Source organism: Paramisgurnus dabryanus, chromosome 14 (assembly GCF_030506205.2).
Source record: "Paramisgurnus dabryanus chromosome 14, PD_genome_1.1, whole genome shotgun sequence".
NCBI lineage: Eukaryota > Metazoa > Chordata > Actinopteri > Cypriniformes > Cobitidae > Paramisgurnus > Paramisgurnus dabryanus.
In genome coordinates this window covers 13,569,991-13,595,205 of record NC_133350.1, presented here as the reverse complement: position 1 = coordinate 13,595,205, position 25,215 = coordinate 13,569,991, and the positions used below count along the sequence as shown (strand labels likewise).

Genomic DNA, 25,215 nt, shown 5'->3' with positions numbered 1-25,215 from the left:
GTTTAATGCCTTCGAGAAAATGTTTTTCTTTAAATATATAAACATACAACATATCAAATAAAGAGCAGACGCTTAAAAAAAGTTTCCGAAATTTTGAGCAAAAGCTGAGATAATTGCAGTTTTGTGAAGGACTTTTTATAGAGATCAGATTCAGAGCGATGATCAAAACATAAACAGAGTTTTATAAGTTGGGTAAGATATATTAGCGGTATTACAGATTGTCGGAAAAACTCGTCATTGGCAGGGAAGCGTTTCTTTTAATTGACAAGTTAACTTGTCTATTGCATGAAAAGAGTTAATAGCCGATGCTGCTATGATATCTCAAATACAAATTTGGATGATATTAATACTTTAGTTTACTATGGTAGTACCATGGTAATGTTTTGTTACACTCTAAAAAAACTGGGTTATTTTCAACCCTTCGTTGGGTCAAAACGAGAAAAACCCAACCTGTAAAAAATGCTGGTTGTTTTATCCCATTGTTGGGTCAAATATAAATATTTTCTGGGTTAATTTAACCCTGGGTTGACCCAAAACTGGGTTGAAAAGAACCAAGCATATTTCGAGTGTCTTTACACATTATTTTTTTGTGTAACGGCTAATTCTAAATGGAGAAAGCAGGTAGTGATGCTGTTTTTGTGCATGCAGATGTTTTTTGTAGCATCTTTATGATGACCGACTGTTGGGAAACATGAATATCGCTTTAGCTCTCTGTTTGTGTTTACAGCTTTGGTGAGGTGACACAGATTATTATGAATAGATGTATTCAGGTGAAACTCATCCCTCGGTTGTGAACTAACAGAAGTTGTGCCCCATATAAACTGATGAAAAATGAATCTTCACCAAAGCGAATTAAAATGCTAAATGATTCCTGTGATCATTTGCCGTAAGACGGTGTTGATGTCCTGCACTTATCTTGAAAAACTGTGACCCCAAAGAGTATTTGGACATTTTAGATTTGCACTTAAAATGCATGATGCATAATGTCACTCGATTTTTTCCAAACTCCTATGTGAACAGTGATTTTTCCTTGAGATGTTAAAGTCAGTTCCCATCAAGTTGTGTTAACGGCATTGTTCATCCAAATATTATAATTTTATCCTCATTTACGCACCCTCATGTTGCTCTGAACCTGTATGAGTTTTTTTTATTTTGATGAACACAAAAGAAGATATATTGATATAATGATAGAAAAAAATTTTCAAGTTTACTTTACGTATGTACCTTTGCATATCGTTTACATGTACTAATACACACTTACACACCAAAGGAAATGTAAAATTGTTTAATATTTTTATTAAAACCAAAAACGATTTTGTAATGGATTAAATGTGAAAATGTTAATTATGTTAAATTTAATAAGGGTCAGAATCATCTTGGGTTGAATCATCATGTTGGGTTAATCAATACCCCTATGCTGGGTTGTTTCAATTTATGGTGGGCTTAACAACAACCCGGCATAGGTTTACTGATAACCCAAAATGTTTTCTGTCCAATATTTACCCAGCATTGGGTTAAAAATAACCCAGCAGAATTTGTGGAGCAGTATGAAATAATTGACTGTGGAAATCAATTATGTGAAAGTTATAGTCCAAGAATGTTCAGAAGGCATAAGGTACTGAAACGAACAGAAACAAGATTAAAACATTCATCGACATGGAGATTATGTAGATTAACTCCATTTACACATAAAAGTGCTTCAATGAAATAAAAAACTATAACCGAACGGAAGGATTTCTATTGTTCCTCTCTGAAATATCATGGCTTTGATTGATTTCTATCATCTAATATATGATGGAGCTAAAACAAAACCTAGGCTTTCATCAGAAACTTCATAAAGCGTTAATCAAATTCCTCACACCCATCGAGTCCACCTGAATAAACTTCAAATGCACCAATAATAGGTATTCAGACTCTCTCATCTAATCATTAGTCCAAGGACAGATTGAGTTCAACTGCTGTAGAGTTAATGTCTGGTTATGATGTAAAACGTTTTAATTACCGCAGCAGCGTTTTTGTGGTCACACATGGGAAGCGGGGATCGAGGTGAGATCAGGGATGTATTGAAAACCTCTCATGTGTCGAGGTCAGGATCACGGTGGTCAGCTAAAGATCCTCTGAGGTTACCGATCTCCCTTCAATTAGGGCGTCAAGACCTATAATGTATTCAGAAGAGGAGATTTTACACAAGGCCAGCAGAGCTGAAGACTAGCATTACAGTTTGTTATATATTTATTAGGTGTTTGCTCTACATTACATTTACATTTGGCAGATGATTTTATTCAAAGCGACTTACAATTAATTACAAGGTCTACATTTTTATCAGGTTCAAACCCATGAACTTTTGTGCGGTTAACGCAATGCTTTATATCAGGGGTGTCAAACATACAGCTCGTGGGTCAAACATGGCCTACAAAGGTGTTCAATCTGGCCTGCATGATGATTTATTATTAAATATTAAATAAATATTTCAGGCAGGACTTAGCAGTCGTGTGTGTCTAGTTTAAATAGGAGATAAAGCAGCAAAACATGGACAGTTTCACAGGCAGAGCTTGGACGCCCCCCAAAATTTAGCTGTTTCCGCAGGCATGACTCCTTGCAGCAGGCGCCAAAAAACTCCTCACCGTGTTTTGAGGATTAGCTCGCAATGCAATGCTGACAGAAGTTAATATCGTCTTTACTAATTTCAATACGATCTGATTCAGAAAATGCAGATGACCAAGCTCAGGGTTTCCAGCAGAAAATTTGTTATTTAAGGTGGTAGGGTTTGGCGGGTGGGCGGGCCGGGGGCATGGCAATCAAAGGGGCGGGGCGTACGCGTCAAGATGAAAATATGTTCCAGACCGTGACGGACCATTTCGGCCGTGTGGCGCGCGTGCACGCTCGCGATTGCATCCGCGCTATTCTCCGAGATGCACTTGACGGCCTTTTGTGCAACGAACTGTTTTTTTTAGACTACCAACTTAAGGCGGTAGGGTTTCACAGCTTAGGCGGGCTGCCCGAACTGCAAAGTGCTGCTGGAAACCCTGAAGCTGATCAATCCACTTTACCAGCACGACTTGAGCAGAACATATCAGATTGGTAAGTTAAGGATAGTAAACATTAACCATGTCTGCATTTGTGATCGTAGAAACGACAAACAACAAGCGCTACTCTGCACTGCACAAAACTTGTGTTTGAATCATGGTTTGGTCAGTAGTAAAGTCTTTAAATATGAAAACATCGACCACTTACAGGCAGTGAGTCTGAAGCGGGCAGTATTATGATAACGATCATTGTGTCCAAGTCAACCAGCCCAAGAAGTAATGCCTACAATCCGTGTGTTTGTTGTAGTCCAAGAAAAGAGATTTACTGTACATTGGAGACGATAATTCGCATCTTTTGGTTTTTTACCTTTTGCATATTGTTAACATGAAGTAACACACACTTACACACCGAAGGAAATGTAAAATCATGAATCAAATAATAATACTTAATAATGTTTATAATCTGTACAGCTTTAAGCACTGCACCTTTTGTGCACCCAAAGGTTTCTGTGAAGTTTAAACCATACAGCACGACTAAATTACCTTTTAGAAACCTATTGTTTTTTTTTAAATGTGGTGATGTGGGTGTTTGCCAGGTGTTGCTGTGTGGTTTCTACTGTAAGATGTTTTGCATCGTTGCTCGGTGGTTCCTCACTGTACCCAAAGTCCCAGAGTCGCTGTGACATTCGGTTCACTGTGTACGTCTACACCAGGAGAAAATCACTGGTCTGATTGCTTAGAAAAGCAATAACACATCCATCTTCAACATGCCACAAGTTTGTATCATTCATGGGGTTTATGGTTTAATATTTCGGGTTATGGGTTTGTTCAAACCAGAAACCCAAATATGACTTTTTTGAGTTTGAGTTACAGCCGCAGGTGCTCATTGTGGGTCATGCAGCTCTGTGATGCTCTGCTACTCGTAATATCAGTTCAATCAAAACCTTCTGGCATTGTGGTCACGGCTGCTTGTTGTTAGTCTGTGCCTGTATCGTGTAATAATATTCAGTGATATCCATCCAGAGAGCAGATGTAAGAACAGCCTTGGAGAGCATCGGGTCAATAACAGAAGCCTGAGACTCTACATTAACCGGCAGCTCTGCACATGCACAGTTAACTCTACTGAGATATATACAGTAGATATACCTGTTTCTAGGTTTGCTTTCTTTTGGATGTACTGTCTATCTGTAACAGTAAGAAAACTGTTATAATCACTGTTTTAAAACTAAACATATAATACACAAACCTGTTAAAAGTGCCATAGAATGTGAAACTGTATATAGGTAGGCATAGATGAATAATAAGAGCTTTGTACATGGTAATGACATTTCGTGAGCCTCAAACACGATTGTTTCCCTATTCTTATGTAAACCTTGTGCATGCAAAAGACCGTTGGAAAACAGACCAATCTCAACATAACACCAACTGTGACGTTACAGTTGAGATATACGGCCCAACATCAAATTACACATTAAGTACAATGTTGTTGCAATGCTTAAAACAAAATTTTGACTGTTGAGTTAGCCCTTTATGCTAGTTAATGCTATATGCTAGCGTTTAGGCTGAAGTTCTGCCATTGATGTTACAGTTACATTTTGCAGGTCCTTACTGAATAAAAACAAGACTGATCTCATGAAAAGTCGTGTAATAGTCACGAAAAATTTTCGTGTCCATGGAATGAAATTCAGCTTTTTTGTGCCTTGAGCACGAATGTCTTTTTTCGTGTCACAAGAATTTCTATAAATAGTTTTTTGTGTCGGTGGCACATTTTTCTTTTTCGTTTCATTTTATGAATTGTTTTCTCATTCATTTTGTCCTATTTTCTTACCATTGTCACTTGGGGTTGTGGTTAAAATCACTTTCTGTTATTTTTAGACATCCTAACCCAAACCCCAACTTCAGGCAAAAATTGTTTTGAAAGCGGAAGAAAACCATGTAGAAACCAATACATAAAAGTACATCCTAACCCCAAGTGACAATGATTTAAAAATAGGAAAAAAAGAGAAAGCAAGCCACGAACACAAAAACTATTTATAGAAATTTGTGTGAGTTACACGAAAAATACATTTGTGATCAAGGCACGAAAAAATGCTAAATTGGACACAAATAAATTAATAAAATTTTTCGTGCCTTTAACACGACTTTCTGTGAGATCCATAGACTGTAAAAAAAGATGGACGACGCAACGTCGCCTCCTTCTATTGTAATAAATTGAATTCAAAATGTCCGACCATGGTTGCCGCCATGTTACGTAAAAACGTTAGTTTGGAGCCAAGGCATGCACAGAAGGAATCGTCCGTGGAGCCAGAGGCAGAGCCGCAGTATCAAACTTCCACCCAAACGCTCGCGCACCCAATTCTACCACACAAATCATAACGACGCACCCCATTTCTATAGCATCAAATTACTCGCTAAAATGAAACGTATCACAAATATAAACATTGAACATATCAGCATGATAACAACTACCTTAAAGGACTAAAAACATCCTTTCGGAAAATTTTATTGGAAGTGTAAATATTTGTTTTATTTAGAGCAGAGTCTCATTCGTTTTTATGGAGAGGGCGGGGTTTATGACTTGTACTGCATCCAGCCACCAGGGGGCGATCAAAGAGTCAGATGATTTACTTTTCAATATGCATGAGACATACCCAGTGAGGTCATGTTGAAAAAACACAAACTTACCACTTAGAAACTTCCGTTAACAATCTCCAAACAATTGATTATTCCTCAAAATCTGTATCTTTATCTAATACAGACTCAAACATAAGATCTGTTTATACACACACAGAGCTACTGAAGGAGCTGCTCTGAGAAACAGCCAATCAGAGCAGAGCTTAACATTATTATTCATAACCCTTTCAAATAAGGTAATAATAGATCATTTTATTCTAAGGGAAAATCCGAGAGTTGTAAATGGACATGTAAAAAACATTTCTGGATAATTTTTGCACGTAATAAAGCCCCATACATTCTAGTGAAGTGAAGTGAGTATTTGCCAATGTATGGTAACCCATACTTGGAATGTGACCTCTGCATTTAACCCATCCAGTGAATAGTGAACACATGCACTGCAAGTCGTGAACACACAAACACCCGGAGCAGTGGGCAGCTATCCCTGCAGCGCCCGGGGAGCAATTAGGGTTAAGGTGCCTTGACCCTATATAGATATCTATGTAGATATCAGAGAACATTATTTTAACTGTAATAGAAAAAATGACATAATATATGTAAATAATTATCTATGATGTATTCTTTTAAGAATATTCTGAATTATGATACAATGACAATCGTTATTTTTGGCTACTCCCCTCTGAATCAACAGCTTTCCATTGCAAAGAAGCCCTGGAGCATCCCGTGTCCATTTCTCTCATCCTACAGTCCCCTGCTTTTAATTACAGTCGAATATTCAGCATTCGCTCGCGGCTCGTGTGTGTGTGTGCCATATGCAGAGCTTGATGTGAGCTCTAAGCTGGTAGAGATGAAAGACCTGCTGTGTGGCAGCTCTTCTCCTGGGGCTTTACCATACTCCAGCTCGGGGTCTTTCAGAGTGCAGCAAGCCTCCAACTCGCCTGCCTCTGTATTTCATGAGCGGGCCAAAAGAGAAGAGATAATTGCCCACAGACAGCTTGTCTGAGGCCATCAGATTGGACCATGAGACAACCGTCAGTAAACTCTCAATCCAGATGAAGTTTTCCTGCAAACGCTCTTTAATTTAAATTGAGGGACGTTCTTGGTTGTCTCCTTGAAAGTTACTGAAACTGGACAGAATACTTTAGCAGTGTTTCTGGAAGTCTACTCAGATTTCAAATATTTATCGAGAGAGGTCTGGTGTCATGTGACCGCTTCTGTGTTTCTGGTTTCATGCACTTTTAATCAGCATTTACGATTTTAGTTCACGCTTAGCTAATGATTTGAACTATTGAAAGGAACAGATTGCCAAAAATATTTTTATTTATTGTCAATTTACAATACACGGATTGGTAAGTACTGGACAGAACACACTGTTGGGTTAAAAATTACCCAACCATGGGTTAAAAACCCATTATTGTTGAGTGTATCCTTATACTGTTTCTAACCTGTGTGAAGTTTTCTTTGGAAGGGTTACCCGAATTGAAGATCTTCTTTGGGTCAAAAGAAATGACCCGACTCGCTTTTTACATGAACCAGAATTGCGTAAATCTTTAATTTTTTGTAAAGACCTGACCCGAGACAAACCCAAACATTTAGACCCAAGTCCGACCCGGCCCAGGGAAAAATTTTTTTTACCCGACTGGACCCAAATGTAAAGGCACCGACATTTATGCAGTCTGCAGCCCCACACACCCAACATAGTTCCCGTCTTCTCGGGTCCATTTGGCAAAAACATTCATTTTAAATTACCAGAGGCCGCTTATATTATACCCGACCTGTGCCCGAGGCACACATTAAACTTTTAGACACAGCCCTGCACGGGCCTCGGGGTTGGACCTCGGGGTTTCAGATCTAAGTGGACTCGTGAAGACATGTGTATAAGTTACCAAAAACATACAAAAAATTGTATATGACAAAAAATAAATTATATAACTATTTATTCATGCCTGATTGTTTGCATTGCGTAAGAAACTGCTTAAATTGCACGAAAAACAAGGTATTCTTAATGTTATTTGAAAAACGCAGGCTGCATTCATCATAATACAAAATTAATCTTATGCACGGCAACACAATGCAAGATATAATTGTTTTAAAGCAACGCTCACGCACATTGCTCGGAGTTGTAATATGCAGTTGAAACAATAATGCACTGATTTATAAGAATCTTCTCAATGCAAATATGTAAATCCCTGCTGAAAAGACTAGACCGAAATGAATTTCCATAGCTGATGCCGGTGTAGATGGTGAACTATACCAGTGACATATCTTCTCAGCAGGTTCCCAAAATACAATCTCTTTGAATTTAAATTGTATATATAGCAGAACATATCAAGGGGAGAGCTCTTGTGCTGTCATGGGTCCGTTTCTGAAATAACCTCCCTCTTGTCTTTCTTCACCAGTGGGATGCAATCAACGAGATGGACGAGTATTTCACCCCTATTCACACATACCAGGTGTGCAACGTCATGAGCCCGAGCCAGAACAATTGGCTAAGGACCAACTGGATCCAGCGAGACGGCGCCCGGCGCATTTACATCGAGATGAAGTTCACTCTCCGAGACTGCAACAGCATGCCAGGTGTGCTCGGCACCTGCAAGGAGACCTTTAACCTCTACTACTACGAGACCGACCGCGACGTTGGGACGACCATCTGGGAGAGTCAGTTTTCCAAAATCGACACCATTGCAGCCGACGAGAGTTTCACTAACGTGGACTTAGGCGTACGGAGACTAAAGCTCAACACGGAAATTCGTGGCGTGGGGCCGCTCAGCAAGCGCGGGTTCTACTTGGCGTTCCAGGATATAGGCGCTTGCATCGCCGTCGTGTCGGTGCGGGTTTATTACAAACGCTGCACGGGCATGGCTCGAAATCTGGCCATCTTCACGGATGTGGTAACCGGGGCGGACTCGTCGTCGCTCGTGGAGGTCAGAGGTCAGTGTGTGGACCATGCGGAAGAAAGAGACACGCCCAAGATGTACTGCAGCGCTGAGGGGGAGTGGCTTGTTCCTATTGGACGATGCGTGTGCAGCGCGGGGTTTGAGGAGCACAGAGATAACTGCATTGGTGAGTAAATAATTGATTAATTTACTTGCATAAAAAATTGCATATAGATTCAGATAATCAATTAAAAGAAATACCCAAGTGGCCAAGTAAAAATGCAACTAAGATCTCTTTAATAGCCCAATTTATTTTCTGAGACTGAAATGAGATCAAATGAAGAGCAAATTTAAGTCTTTGAAATAAAGAAATAAACCTCATAAATCTTTAAATCCTTAAAGATATCTCAGCAGTGTTACAAAATGTGCTCACTCAGATTCATCAAGTTTAGTCCGGCTATGAGTAACCCTCTTCCAGCCAAAGAAAACTTGAATTTAGTTATATATCGTTTAGTGGTTGACCGATATGGGTTTTTTTTTTGGCCGATGATGATATAACACAAATGTTATTACAGTAAATAAATGACAAATACAAAATTGGTAAGAGTAAAAATACATTTGTTATGCATAACATTTATAATTTACCGAGCCCCTAAGGTGACATTGGAGTAAAAAAAATCGAAAGTTTAGTTTCATGTGCTCACGCGAAACTTTTGTGTGTTCACGAGAAACTTTCGCGTGCTTCCGTGAAACCTTCATGTGCAGAATTTTTTTTAAAGTTTAGTTTTGCGTGTGCATGTGAAACTTTCTCGTGCTCACGTGAAACTTTTTTGTGCACACGTGAAACTTTCTCGTGCACACGTGAAACTTTCGCTTTCACGTGCGCACGCGATAGTTTGACGTGCGTGCATGAAAGTTTCACGTGCGCACGCAAAACTAAACGCGATAGTTTCACGTGCCTACAGGAAACTAAACTTTATTTAATTTATCTCCATGTCCCCTAAGGGGCTCCGTAATAATTATACCGTTTTAAAGTACTTAAAACAAATTTACAAAACATAATTAATGTGGATCTGACATCTTACAGTACTGTTTGAAGTTTGTTGAACGACACAACATAACGTGTTAAAAAGTGAATAATGATTGGTGGTCATTTTACTGTCTGTCGGACTTTGGCTTTACATTGAATGACACTGAGTGTCTTTTGATTACAAACATCAAATTGAAGTAATAGAGAAATTTACTGGCCGATTGAAAAGATTTATCGGCTAATGCTGAAAATAAGAAAGTCAAAATATCTGCCTATATATCGGCCTCTGCAATAGAGTATATTGTCCTATCACTAATGTTGTTTTTCCAAAATAACTTGTGAGATGTCTGACATTCCATCATGTAAGCAAAGTCAACAGTGATTACAAGCTGTTTGGTTTCATTTATTATTTCAATTATTTAATTTATTTATTTCATTATAAAAAAATATTTTATTTCTTATGGTTAGACGTCTATATTTTTTTTATTGACAGCCCAAATTGTGCCTTGTTTTAGTCTAGACATCCTTGCTGTGTTTGGACACCCATAGATGTCTTTTAAAGGCAAAATTGCTTGCTGTTCCTGCATGGCTGTGTTGTATATTTCAGCAGATACATGACTAAATGCTCTGCAATTGTTATTAATTCAATTTCCCCCTGGTTGCAGATACTAAAGCATTCTGTTTTGAACACGTTACTCAAACCGTCACAAGCTCATACTCTTGTCAGGTAATTTTCTGCCTGATCTGTGGCTTATAGAACTCGCCGCAATCCATTCCCCCTGCCTCCTTTCTGAAGCGCTGCTTGCGTGTAAAGGTTAAATGCCTGAGCTACAGACTCTGGCTTTTGTCGTCTAAACTGGGTCATTGTGTTGATCCTCTCTGCTCTTTCCTTTCTTTCCAGTTGTAAACAGGCTTCTGTTAAAATAAAAATGCATCATTTGGGAGACGTTATGATTCTGCTTTTTTTAAAGAATATTAGTTTCTTAGATAATGCACATTGTCTAGTGGGGGCGTACACACCAAATGCGAATTCAACGACTTGCGCAAGTAGATTACATACAATGAAAGTCAATGCAAAGGCGAGAATAGATGCAAAATCGCACTGGAAGATGCGAATGACACGAAAAATTAAGACGCGCTATATCTTTTGCATGACACAAAGTTAAAGTAATTTAGAGCGAGGAACTCGATACTTGCCGTTTGGTGTGTACGCAGCAAAAGAGTGTTGCGTTGACTTTCTTTTGAAGTTCAGAGTTGTTGTTTTTTGTGAGTCATGGAGTTTGTAAAAAGCTAACAAGCTCGCCTTGTCTGACATTAGATGGTTTCAAAGGCAGTCAAGAGCTGCATTGTTTAAGAGGCTTGCTTTTCACAATCCCAGCCGGCAATTTCCACATTTCATATTCTCACAGATTATAATTATAAACTCCTCCGTTCAGTCTCGTGTCTGCTTGTGATTGTTAGACGTCTCACTTGCCTTCACCACACGGAGAATCAGAGAAATTCAGAGCGTTTCAGTCTGTCACTCGCAGATAATGATATTTATTTTCTCACAGCACACCATCCAACAAAAAGACAAGCTGTGGAGATTTAATGTATGTGAGATAATAGCCCGGACATCAACCAATTAAATCACAGCATATACGTAGACTCAATCTTTCCATAGTCCATTTTAGACATTTTACTAACTATAAGTAACTTTGCAAATTCTTGTGAACTACCAGTCAATAGTGTTTTGTTACACTTTCCAAAAAAGTTACAAAAGATATCACTGTGACGGTACACTTAACAAGGTCCTAATATGTACAATTACAGGGCTTTTCACACTATAAATAAATTAACCCAGAGTTATTCTACACTAAAAAAAAAATGATTCATTCAATTTACTCATTTTTTTTAAGGTAAGTGGTCGCAATCAATTTATTTAAGCTACATAAAAAAATTTGAAATACAAAACAAAACAGAAAACTTTTGTTTAAATGTAGCTTAAATAAATTGATTGCGACCACTTACCTTAAAAATTTGAGTAAATTGAATGAATAATTTTTTCTGTGTAAACCCCAGGTTAATGAAATCCTAGATTATCTGTTTCATGTTTCACACTGTTTATACTTAACTCATTTACCGCCAGCCTTTTTTTATAAAAGTTGCCCACCAGCATTTTTTTGTGATTTTCAGTTTCTCAAAATGCCTTACAGGAAAATGTTCTTTTATAAATATTTAAAAATACATATATATTTCAAATGAAAGAACAGACCCTCTGCTTTTAAACAAACAAATAAAACGGGGAAAAAAACTTTTAAAATGTTGGGCAAAAAGCTTAAATAATTGCATTTTTGTAAAGAAATTTTGTTAGAGATCAGATTCAGAACGATGATGAAAACATATAAAGAGTTTTAAAAGTTGTTAAATTCATTTTTTTATTAGTGGATAATAGCGGAATTTCAGTTTACCGTAAAAACTTGTTAGGAAAGCGTCATTGGTAGGGAAATGTTTTCTCTTAATTGACGCGATAAATTGTCAATGGCGGGGAAAGAATTAGTCAGAGGTAAAGAGATAAAGGTAAAGAGTTTAGAAATGCACAGTGTGAAACTTCAGATTATGAATACCCAGGGGTAAACCTGATTCGTAGCAGGGTTTCATAACCTAGGTTAATTTCAGGGATAACCCCACTTCTAAATTACAAATGTGAATGCTTCTTAACCTAGGGTTTAAAAGCAGGGTTTAGAACAAAGATAACCACCGGGGTTAAACGCAGTGTGAAAAGCTCTTATATACAACTTGGGGGCCAGTATGTATCTTTGAGGTACTAATATACACCCTTTAGTTACAAATGTGTTCTTTTTGAAAGGGTACCATGGTGACATCTTTAGGACATTTATTTCTGTTCTATTTTAATTTGTGTATGTCTGCTTTAGGGCTCTAATGATTATTCGTGTGTCCCATTACAAATGCCTCTGAAATCGATTTTGAATCGATTCTGTGTTCATGCATAGCTTGTGCGTGTACTATGGCGTTTTGTTCAGTAAGAAGTCCTTATCAATCTAAAATCATTATGAGTCAGTGTCGTTTATAACGTGCATTTAAAAAAGCAACACTCTTTAAACAAAATCATTGAAAATATGTGACCCGTCACGGAAACCAGGGACTCAAGTCGGCAGCACGAGTTTCGAGAAAATGAGAAACAAAGTTTTTTTTTTTCGAAATTTGTGATTTTCGTTTTATTGCAGAATCTGTTAGTTGAGATCACGAAGAAGCCTCTCCATGTTTGAGATAGCAGTTTTTGTATATTTAAAAGCGTACATTTTGCGGTTAAAATAGGCTTGTTTTTCCGGAGATTCTAGCGTGCAGCGGGGGGCGTCATTGTCTGTGTGTATATTTACATACTGTATAAGCTTGTGTTTTCGCCTCCGCCCCCAAAGGGAACAGCGTGACTACTAAATAAGGATAGTTCGCCCAAAAATGAAAATAATGTAATTAATGACTCACCCTTATGTCGTTCTAAACTCGGAAGACCTCCGTTCATCTTTGGAACACAGTTTAAGATGTTTTATCGTTAGATTTAGTCCGAGAGCTTTCCCCTTCATTGAAAATCTATGTATGGTTTCCATGTCCAGAAAGTTAATAAAAACATCATCAAAGTAGTCCATGTGACATCAGTGGGTCAGTAAGATTGTGTTGATGCATCGAAAATACAGTTTGGTCCAAAAATAGCAGAATTACGACTTTATTCAGCATTGTCTTCTCTTCCGGCTCGAGCGTGAAGTCACGTGACTGTAGTGACGCGCTGCCCTGTTCCTCAGACATGTTTGCTAAGTTTTTTTTTTTTTTCAAACTTATAGCCTGCGTCTCCCCAGACTGTAAAGCTCGGGCGCACAAAACAAAAGAAAAATAAAAGAAGCTGGGGCGGAACAAATAACAGTCAGCCGCATCGTACGTCAGCCGCGTCACTGACTTTATGCGGCGCCGCAGTCGGATGACGTCAAAGTACCGCGAGAGCTCTTCAAGAAATCTTACGGAGTAGTTTAATTTCGACTCGCTCTCGCGGTACTTTGACGTCATCTGTATGTCAGTTCTTGCAGCGCAGCATGAGTCCAAACACACAGAAGTTACACAGATATCGTTGTATTCGTCATATAATTGGCTACATGTTTTGTCTATCAATATTTTCCATGAAGTCATTGGCTGATGGAGGAACGAGCGAGCCATTGGTAACATCTCTAAAGGATGTCACATTTTCGACGGCGCTGTTTGGATGATCTATTATACTACTTCCCTATTTTAAATACAAACTTTGAAGGCGGGTTCATGTGTTTAACGGAATGTAAGCTCATATACCCTTACATGTTACGATTTAAATAGTCTTCAGATTATATATTATATTGTATTACCAGACATTCATGCGAAATCTGATGTAAACAATCTATATTTCACGGATTATACGCATTTGTGGACAAATATGGACATTGGATAATCTGAAACAGACTGGATTCGACTTGTGATCCCCACAAAGGTAAAAGAGTCATGTTTATTTTTGCGGGTTGTCATTTGGTCATAAAATACTACATATGATGCTAGAACATCTCAAAAAGGGTTTTACAGGGGGCATGGCTTAGCTAAATGAGATGTAAATGAGCCCTATTGTCTCCCCCAGCTGAAAAGAAGAGTCCCTTTCGTCTCGATTTTCTCGATTTGAGTATTTCTGAGTTCCTATATTCAAATGGCCACAACTTCTCCAAATCTTATCAGATTTCCATGTGTTACACATCGTTGGAAAGCTTAGAAACTGCACTTTCAGAATCTGTGAATAACTCAAAATGCCCAGATCCGACTTGTGTCCCTACTTTCCGTGACTGGTCACATATTCTTTATTATCATGAAAATACCTGAAACAATCTGAAGAACAGCGATATAAATATTTCTATAGACATTTCCTGGAATAGCATTTGTAATGCTACTTCTTCTGTGGCACAATTGGAGTTTCTGCACGAGAGCGCCCCCTGGCTTTGGGATGTGCCGGGATTTCACCGTAATTCATTAAAATTCATTCATTGAGAAAACACACATTTGCATGATTAATCATTACAGCGCTAATCTGCTTTGTATCTTTTAAAAGTCCCGCGGCAAAACAAAGAAAAACAAACCACTTTTAGTGGACATTGCATAAAAGATGCAGCCATATTTACCTGCAGCAACGTATTTTAGGTTATGTAGAAAACAAGTCAAGTGAATTTTACAATTGTTTAATTGTTTCAAAACAGCTTTACATTAATAAAAGCAAGAAACACAGAAAAAAATGGTGGACAACAAAAATGTAGGTAGAGGTACATATGACAAAAGAGCCTTGGTCGAAATGTTTGGTTTATAACATGATCATGCTGCACATGTGGTTTATAACATGATCATTAACATGATCCGGATACTTGATTATATGTACATGGAATACTATTAAATACATTTTAAAATTGTATTTAGCACTTGTTGTAGTGTTAATTTTGTAACCTATTTCTAATTTAGTCTTAGTCTTAGTCTTTTGCATATCTTTTTTTGTTAGTCAAGTTTTAGTCGACTAAAAGTCTCATAATTTTAGTCTAGTTTTAGTCAAAAGAAAACTCAAGGTATCTTAGTCAAGTTTTAGTCGACTAAAACTCTCGTCATTTTAGTCTAGTTTTAGTCAACTAAAAGTTTTGTTATTTTAGTCTAATTTTAGTCAAAAGAACACTTAATATATCTTAGTCAAGTTTTAGTTAAAAAGCATGTCTTTTTAAAAAATAAATTATTTCTGAGATTATTTCTGATAACCATTTTAGTCAAATAGGGTTACACACATCTCAAATATTGGTTACACTTGTTGAATGATTTTTGTTGAATGCAACTTTGTTAATGGCGGTGACGTATCTCTATTGCGTGTAAATTGCGTCACCATTCATTCAGTGATGGGCGATAGGAAAGCACCCAGACAGCGATCAGTTACTAATAATAAGCTTTTGTCCTCACAATATACTGTACATTCAGAATACTTGAATAATATAAGGTACATCAACAATGTTGGTAAATAGCGAATGTGGATCAGAAAGACAAGCCGTCTTACTGAAGACAACAGGTGCACGAGAATACGACACAAAAACATCAACACAATGCTGCATAACACTAAACTTTTTAGCTGTTTGTGAAATATTAATCATAATGTGTGTGGGCTTATTTTACACATGAGACTCTTACTGACCTGATCGCGTATGCCTTTTCAATAGTAGAATCGCGCTGCGTGTGCGTGCAATTGTTGAAAAACCATATGAAGATTATTTGATACAAAATCCGATGGAAACAACGGAGAAATATCAATATTTCTCATATGTAATACGTTTGTAGACTAACTGCTAATGGATGTTATATTGTGAACACTTAGCATGGAGATTTCAGCAGCGTGAGCTTGTCTGGAGTTATGACAGACGAGCAGTTTAATAATAAGAGCACGCAGTCTTTTTATGAATGAATTCACATTTAAATATGACCTCATTGCATAAAATGTAGTAGAGACGATTGAAGACGAAAATGAAGAGAGATTTTATCTTAGTTTTTATTTTATGCAAAACATTTTAGTCTCGTCTTTTTTCGTCAACAAAAATGCATGTTAGTTTAGTATTAGTCAGCGTTTTTGAATATGTGTGTATTTTCGTCATCGTTTCGTCTTAGTCATGGAAAAAAGGTCGTTGACGAACATATTTCGTCTCGTCTCGTCTGACGAAATTAACACTAACTTGTTGCGACTGATAATAGACGTTTTCGTGATTTTTAATATCAGTGATTAATATCAGCGCCAACTCGCTGTAGAAGAGCGATGAAAGATTGTGCCCATACTTCTCATCATTTTAGTTATTAAGAAGTCAATATTTAAAATGCTCGCAAAGAAAAACGCTTCACTAATGCAGAAAAATGCGAAGCGCCTGACCATACCTTGCTTTTCATTGGTCTAAAAGAAAGTGCAGAATGACTTTTGTATTGATTCCTTTTATAAACTCGGAGATCTTGATTTGGAAAGTGTAGGTAAATTTCACCAGTTTTTTTTTTTTTGCGGGTGGTCGGAGACAAACACTGATATACTGGTTTCGGACAGGAATAAAATCACTGATTACCCCGTAAGTGATGAAAATTCTTTACGTCCCCACGATAAACAATTACCGTCCAAATAGAACTTTAGATTGATAAATGATTTTATCACAATAGTCTCATGTGAACTCGTATAATGTTTAAGTTTTGTGGTGGTATTTTTTTTAAACAGTGTGTATTTTTATGTTCATCATATCTAGGTGTAAACAGGATGGTTTATTTGTATTTCAAACTAAAGTCAGTTGAGTCAAAAATGATTCTCAAGTCATCATGCTGTGTTTTAGATATAACATATGTTCCTAATTTCCCTACGACTGTTAATATAACTCCATCGAAACCAGTCAAAACACAACATGGTAATAATAACTTCAGGGTTTCATACAAGTGACAATGTATGACGACAACAAAACAGCACATTGTCGGACCCCTGATAACAAACCAGATATATGGCATGTGAATGCAGAGAATGAGGATTTGTAGAGGAGGTGGAGAGGTTGGGTGGGCGACTAATTAGCCTTTTTTGTGTCTTAGCTGGGTGTGCATTGTGTACAGCGTGAAGGTTTCTGGCCAACATATTACATAGGGATTAAATGTGGAAACGGCAGCGTTATTAAAGCTCCTCACGCATGTCATTGTGGTGATGCTGCTGGTTTAATCTGTCAGCGCACCACACAGGCAGGCGGACGGACGGACGAATAGGTTTGTGGAAGGGCGGTGGGGGCTTTCTCGACAAAGGAGGGAATTTTATCTCAGCGAGACGGAGCTTCACGTCGCTCAAAATCTCGCTCCCCTCCCCGACCACCAACATTGGTATCAGAAATGTTGGGAAACAATTATGACCGGACAAACAATTTACAATTTATTCCAGGCAGCCGGTATTAATATTTTATATGCTAATACGGTCGAGTCTGTGGATTGGATTGTGTGTGTTTGTCCATTTGATTAAATGACACTGGCAGCACATGATTGACAATGCAGATGTGATAATACATTATTAATGTGTAAATTATTAAAAACATTATACAGTCAGATTTTGAGATTATAATGTGATTTTTCTCTTTCACGTTCTTAAAAGCGGATAATTTATACCAAACGGTGTGAATGCCAAAATACAGGTCCGCCTCCGTCTTATCAGCTCATTTGCATGGTCATTGTTCTCATGAAACAAACGTGCCGTGTGATAAAAATCCACAAAGCTTCTGCATCAAAGCGACTTCATGAAGCCATTACAGCTTCACGTAAAGACTACAGAATGAAACGAACACATTCTGCTTTTTTTCTGGTAAATGCTGAACACAAAAATGACATTTTTTCTTCTTTTAGACCGCTGAGTTTCACTTCAGTTAAACACGCTTAGGTGACAGCAATTCAATCAAGCAATTAACAGCCATTTAATGCTCATTATCAGAGATACGGATGTCTCATTTGAGGATCGCTGCTCTGTGGAAATTGCCATTTAAACAATAAGAAGAGTAACAGCATGAGTAAACTTCTTACACACATACACAGTACGTATTTATGCAGTGTGTGTATGAACGTGTACAGTACTGTAGGCTATGTGTGTATGTTTTATTTTTTGATCACCAAGAAGTATTTTTGTGTTTATGAACAACTCTTATGGTTTCTGTCAAGGTCCATTTTCATTGTCATAAATACAGTGGGCCCCAACAGAGTTTGAATTTGAAGTTTTCGTAAGTTTTGTGACGAAACACGCATACAACAAAGACACACCTGTCAACCTGCTGCTATGTTTGAATGTATCTCTCAGATCTGCTTTCAGTTTTGCTAAATAAACTCGAAATATTAATAACTTTCCTAAGAAGTTTGTTTGTGCAAGCAGCTTATAGAGTGCCGCAGGGATGATATATTTTTGTAGGCTAACCTGAAAGTTTGCGTGATACTGGTTGGTTCCCTGACAAAAAACCCATGCATTTTTTTCGTAGACTTTTGGATAAGCAATGAGTGTACACCGGATCTGAGATTCACATTTGCATCTTTTTCTCAGACAGTATAACTTGATCGTATGACTTCTGTACACCTGTACTACCTGTACTCTTTTACATGCTGTGTTTCATAAATAAACCGGTCGTTATTTAACTTTTCCAGATCAAAGAAATATAGAAGTGAAACTTTTTACTTGACTTTAATAAGTACTCTGAAATTAAAGGCGGGTGCGTGATTTTTGAAAAACACTTTGGAAAAGTGAGTCGGACCGATTACCAAAACTCACTTGTAGCCAATCAGCAGTAAGGGGCGTGTCTACTAACCTAATCGTTGCCTGGTTTGCGTACGTGTGGGGCTATCAAAAGAAGGTCTAGAATCTATTGGGGTAGGGGCGTGTTTGTTTAGGTGATTTCAAATATCAACATTGGCTTTCAGAGATCATGCACCCCACCTTTAATAAAGAAATTAAATAAAATAATAATAAATATAAGTGTATTCACTAGTGGTCTCAGAATCGGAACCCCATTTTACATATTTACATTGTAATCATTATTGTCTATACAAAGAGAAAAGATAAGATTTAAACTGGGAAAATTTAATAAAGGCTGTTCAAATCAACTAGTAGCCAGATTTGCAAAGCCTATTGCTTCAGAAATGGAGATAAATGCATTGAATGCTTGTGTTAACTGAGGCGTTTTACTGCATAGCGTACGCAAGTTTGTGTGGGCTAAAATTAATGCCGGTGCGTGAAGTTTTTAATATCCCCGCTCGGGTCCCTTCTTCCACTAGGATTTCCCAATGTGGTGCCATGTTTCATTTCTGCCTATTAGCTCATGTGAGGGACGTTTAAGAGCGTAATTAAACCGCTCGGCCCCTGTGGGAGCGTTCAGGTAGATTAAACGACTTCATTAGCTTTATACTTCAGCGTAAAGTGCACAGCGTAACCACTGGACAGAAGAGCTGGTGTGAAGTCCTGGCTTTCCCTGTTGAGACTCGACTGTAAAAAACGATACAGCGTGTGCATATGCATCTCATAAGTAGTGTTGTCAAAAATATACTGCTGCTTTGATATCAAGTCAGTACTTAAGAGTAAAGTGGTCAACGAAGTCAAGATGTGGTCCCTAGACACCCTTTTAAAAATACAGGTACGCCTTTGCACCTAAAGAATATTCATATCATAATATTCATACCGAATGTATAAATATCTGTTCCTAAATGGTACACATTAGTACCTTTTTAATGGGAACTGCTGCCCCAGTGACAGCTTGGCCAATTTTTTGACCATTTGTTTCTGAGAGTATATCCACACTGAAAAAAAGTTTTTCAAGAAAACATTTTTTAGTATTTTTGTCTTGTTTTCAGTAAAAATATCTAAACATTCTTGAAATTAAGATGCTTTTTCTTGATGAGCAAAATGACCCAAGAATATAAGTCTAGTTTTTAGACCAAAAATATCAAACTTAAAAATCTGCCAATTTGGTAAGCAAATTTTTCTAGAATTTTCATGAATTTAGTGTTTAGAAAAATGTTCAAGATTTTTTGCTTACCCCATTGGCAGATTTTTTTTGCTTGTTTTATGCAGAAAATCACTTAAATTTGATATTTTTGGTCTAAAAACTAGACTTATTTTCTTGGGTCATTTTGCTCATCAAGAAAAAGCATCTTAATTAAAAAAAAATTAGATATAAGCATTTTTTTCTTAAAAATATTTTTTTGCAGTGTAGTGCTTCTATCAACCTAGAAAATATGAAAAAGTTAGTTTTGGTTAACCATTTTTCGAATGCGTGTGGAAAAAATAGGTCATTAAAATTTGGCTCCCCTTGTGATGTCAGAAGGGGATCTTAATATAACAATACCGAAAATGCTCACCCCTATAAAGTGGCAATTTTAACATGATATAGTAAATGATATGGTATTTCGAGCTGAAACTTCACATACGTACTCTGGGGACATCAAAGATTTATTTTACATCTTAAAAAAGTCCCCTTTAAAACAGCCAAATTGACTTTTTGAGAAAGTATTAACTAATGTAATTCATTTCAATCATTTCTTCATATAGAGGGTCAGCCGAGCCTATCTGTGAGTTCACAAGGATTCACGAGTCAATAAAGTCACCGGCTGCTTCTCCCCTTCTGTTGTTAATGATTCTTCAAGGTCGACCCCAATTTAGACAAGTTGGTCTCCATCTATCAGGCACTTAGAAACAGGCAGCACTTTTCTTGAGTAAATTGATCTGATAGCAATTACCCGGCATGCGCTCACAAAGTTTAAGATGAGATCTTTGGAGGACACAGCCTAACCGCAACTACAGACAATAAGATTAAGGGCCAAAATGGAAAACAAGCAAACTTGTGAGCACACACACACACACAGACAGATACACAGGTATGTACGTATATGAATGTTTGAGTACTCCAGCTGAATAATAGACTCCAATGCCCCTCTGCTCTTAGCCAGATTGCCGAGTTAATATCAGATTGCGAGCCACAAACAATTAACTCCTCACGGCCCTCTTATATATCCATTAAAAGTCTCCCTCTGGGATAAACAGACATTCTTTACACATGGTCGCTTTCAAATTAGCCGGCTTTCTTCAGGCCAACACGAACCATTTGCACAAATTAAGATTTGCTTGGGTGTCAAAGGTATATGGTTATTTTGTGCATGGGGGGTTATGTTTGTGGATTTTATGACCCGTTCACTTATTCTTTGTGTAGTCTTGGGATCAATTAAAGGAAGAGTACATTGAACATTTTGTCGGCATTTATTATGTTGGAGCTGTATGTTGTTTTGTTTCTTTCTGTAAACACAGAATGTATAAGCCCAGGGTCACCAACTTTTTTGGGAGCAAGAGCTACCACCTTGGATAATGTTTGTTTTACTTGTTGATTTTATTTTATCTTACTTGTTGATATTTTTGATTATTGTTTAAAATGTTAACATACATTAAAGAAGTAGAGCTGCACGATTTATCGTTAAAAGATCGTGATCTCGATTCAACCCCAAATAATCTTTATCCAGCATTTCGACGATTCAGATAGTAAAGGAAAGGAGGAAAGACGCGGTCTCGTCAGTTTTCTCGACAACACGCGATCACAGGGGCTACAATGACGTCTTGACGTCATATTTATTAATGCGCAAGCCAGATGTGCTCGTGTTCACTCCACTGGTACAGCGGATGCTTTCACGAGAAGTTAGACAGAAAAGAAACAGAAACTAAAGAGAATGAGTAAGGCAGAGCAATGCACAGGTACGTCCGACAAGAACCTTGACGTTGTTTTAGTACCAAAAAGAGGATCTTATTCCGGATCTTATCCCTTCCAAAAGGGTTTTTAGCACAGGGGGAAACATTGGCTGCGTCCAAATAACCACACTTGCTGTCTTTGCACTTGACCACTTGACTACTTACTAGTGTTGTAGTCAAGACCACCTAAACCGAGACCAAGTCGAGACCGAGACAAGACCAAGACTTTAAAGGGTCGAGACCAAGTCAAGACCAAGACAGGCCGAGACCGAGACAAGACCAAGACTTTAAAGGGTCGAGGCCAAGTCAAGACCAAGACCAAGACAGGCCGAGACCGAGACAAGACCAAGACTTTAAAGGGTCGAGACCAAGTCAAGACCAAGACAGGCCCAGACCAAGTCAAGACCATCCACTTAACACAATGCAGGTGTTTTTAGTAATAAAATTAGAAAAAATGTCATTGGGAGAAACTTAAACAATGCTTAAACAATGCCAACATCATATGTCAAACCTGAATAAACTGCATAAAATTAATGATAAAAAATAAATTTGTGATGTGCCATCAGTTGTGGTCTTGACCGGTCTTTAAATAAAATTCCAAGTCCTCTTTGTCTGAGACCGAGACGAGACTGAGTAAAAATGTGGTCGATTTCAAGACGAGACCAAGACCTTTAAAAAGTGGTCTTGAGACAGTTCTCGAGAACTACAACACTACTACTTACATTACTTTTTCTTCCATTTGGTCCAAGTGTTCTAGTGGGCCTGAAGATTTAGCGTGCATGTAGATTTATTCTCCCGATGGACGTTCACGCCGCCAGCGAGAGCGTCTAAAAACACTCTGACGCTCGAATGAATTCTCTGGAATCCTCTCAAGCGGGGTTTCAGCCTTCTAATTAGTTGCTGCAGGATGTTTCCGCCTTGCGATTGGTTGGCGCCGAACCGCATCATAGCTTATTACCATAAAGTAATTTACAAGTAATGTCAATAAAGTAATGTGAAAGCAATTTGCACCAAAACGAATTCCTTTTTTTTTTGGCTACTTAAAATATATATTTTTATTTTTTTCTTTAAATAAAATGAATACATAATCACTCTACAATTAACATTAGCTGAAATTAAAGATTATCTACACTTATCTGAAACTTTCAGAATCATAATTAATTTGGCACCTGTAAAAACTAATGTTAAACTAATGTTCAGGGGTTGTACGTCTTTAAAATTAACAAAGTTCTTGAGAATCGTGATCTTTATTTTAAGCAAAAGAATCATGATTCTCATTTTATACAGAATTGTGCAGCTCTAAAAAGAAGCCAAACTAATATAATAATATGTAATAAATAAATATTAAAACTAAGGCTATTAATAGAATCTGCTTTGGCGGGCAACTCACCGACTCTGTGTGGGCAACCTGGTGCCCACGTGCACCTTTTTGGAGATCACTAGGCTAAGCTTTAGAAATGTAATGTTTTTATTCACTAATAACCACTGTTGGGAAAGTTACTTTTAAAAGTAATGCATTACAATATTAAGTTACTCCCAACAAAAAGTTACTAATTGCATTACTTAGTTACTTTTCATGGAAAGTAATGCTTAAGTTCCTTTTAATTACTTTTGCGTTACTTTTTCTTGGCTGAGGCTTGATCTATTTCAGTCCTTGCAGGTGTTTTTTATGACTGAAAAGTTCTGCATTCAGAAATTGCATATTTCATCACAAAAATGTCGAGCTCTGGCCTTTCATCTCAGTTTCTGACTCAAACTGTTTTCACACAGGCGTGTACGCATAGAGTGCATAATGTGCCTATGTTTAGTTTAATTCAGTACATAATTTTTTTAATCAAATTAATTAAACAAAAAAATTAACTTGCATTACCTTTTTTTAAAAAAGTAATTCAAATATTAATGTGTACATTTAAAAAGTAATGCATTACTTTACTTTTTACTTCAGAATATCTATATTCACATGTTATGACTGAAGACTAAGTTTAATATGAATATAAAATCCTGGCATTGTAATGCAAAATATGATCCACGCTGTTTGAAATCAAAGGCCTGTCTATTTAATGACAATAAAAAGGTCATGTCTGTGTGCGCCGGTTATTGTGCTCTCCGTTCATCTTGAATTTCATGCATGAATTGGCATTTTGATAGTCAGAGTCGAAGCTCGAAGGCCTGATCGTTTGCGAGCAATTCATCATCTTCCCTTCTTCTTATCCATTTTTTATTTATTTATTTGTACCCTCTGGATGTTCGATTCGGAGACTCGCTCCCTCGTGGTTTCAGGCTCAGTCGGCATTAGGTCTTATCGTGGCCGCACGGATTTGGGAATCTGAAGGGTGCCGGTCACGGCCGTATCGCTGCTGCTGGGATTTTTGCCCGAGGATGGCTTGGCGGGCTCCAAATGTCACTAACCTTGATTAATGTCACCTTTAAAAGTGCTGCTACTGGCCTCTGTTTTGTCAAAAATATAATAGAGACGATGACAGAAATAATGGGTGGCAGACAGACTCAACCTCTGGAAGTCAACTTGTCTTTGCCTTCGGATAGTTAAAAAGATGTCTTAAAGAGACAGTAACAGCAAGTGTCATTTAGAAACTAAATACACTTTATTTTTTATAGTGTATTATGTTACAAAACTTAATCAGTTTATAGTTATTATTAGATTTTGTGGGTGGGTTTCTACCACAGACGTTTGATTGAAGAATCACAAAGGACTTGCATCAGGACACATAAGAGTTTTAAGCATTGTGTAATACAAACACAATGGGGCAGAAATGTTCACCCGGTGTATTATATCCTGAATAGGAACATCTGTTGGGTTTTACAGTCATTACAGGAACATTATAGCTTGACAGACACTTGAAAAATGGTGATGATGGAGGTCTAAATGTAGAGCAGGACAGCTTGTACCAAACAAATGACACATTTACACGATGCTGAATGAGTCCTGAGGATTGTGCAGATATCAGAAGCACTTCAATAGAGAGGAGCACATCTTCAGCATGTGCGTTTAAAGGACCTACTCCTCATTTATGTCCAAGAGATTCAATAATAATCTTTTACATTCAATCCTTTAATCTTTCATATTTAAAAGCATTTTTGTGCTGCTGCGCATTCATGTACTTTGTGATAAGCAAACCCGCGTTGTCCTCCCGTTTATAGGCGCATTATACTAATGCGCTCTTTAAATAACATAAAACACATTGACTTTAGACTTTAGAGCAGGTTTTTGTTGGTCAATGGCGTAGTCTATTTTAGTTTCCTCAAAATAGCAACGCGCCAACAATGCGCCTGAACACACCTCATTTTCAGACCAGAACGCCCATGGGCGCAAAAGGGGACGCAAATGCACTTGCTATT

At 37.6% G+C, this 25,215-nt stretch overlaps 1 protein-coding gene across 1 annotated transcript in view; it reads left to right on the top strand.

Annotated features, from left to right (window-relative positions):
- epha8 (eph receptor A8) overlaps positions 1-25,215 on the top strand; it is a 94,427-nt gene that overhangs the window by 47,308 nt on the left and 21,904 nt on the right. Inside the window, exon 3 of the mRNA XM_065259179.2 lies at positions 8,060-8,723. Coding sequence (XP_065115251.1) covers positions 8,060-8,723 — 664 coding nt within the window. The remainder of the gene's footprint in view (positions 1-8,059; positions 8,724-25,215) is intronic.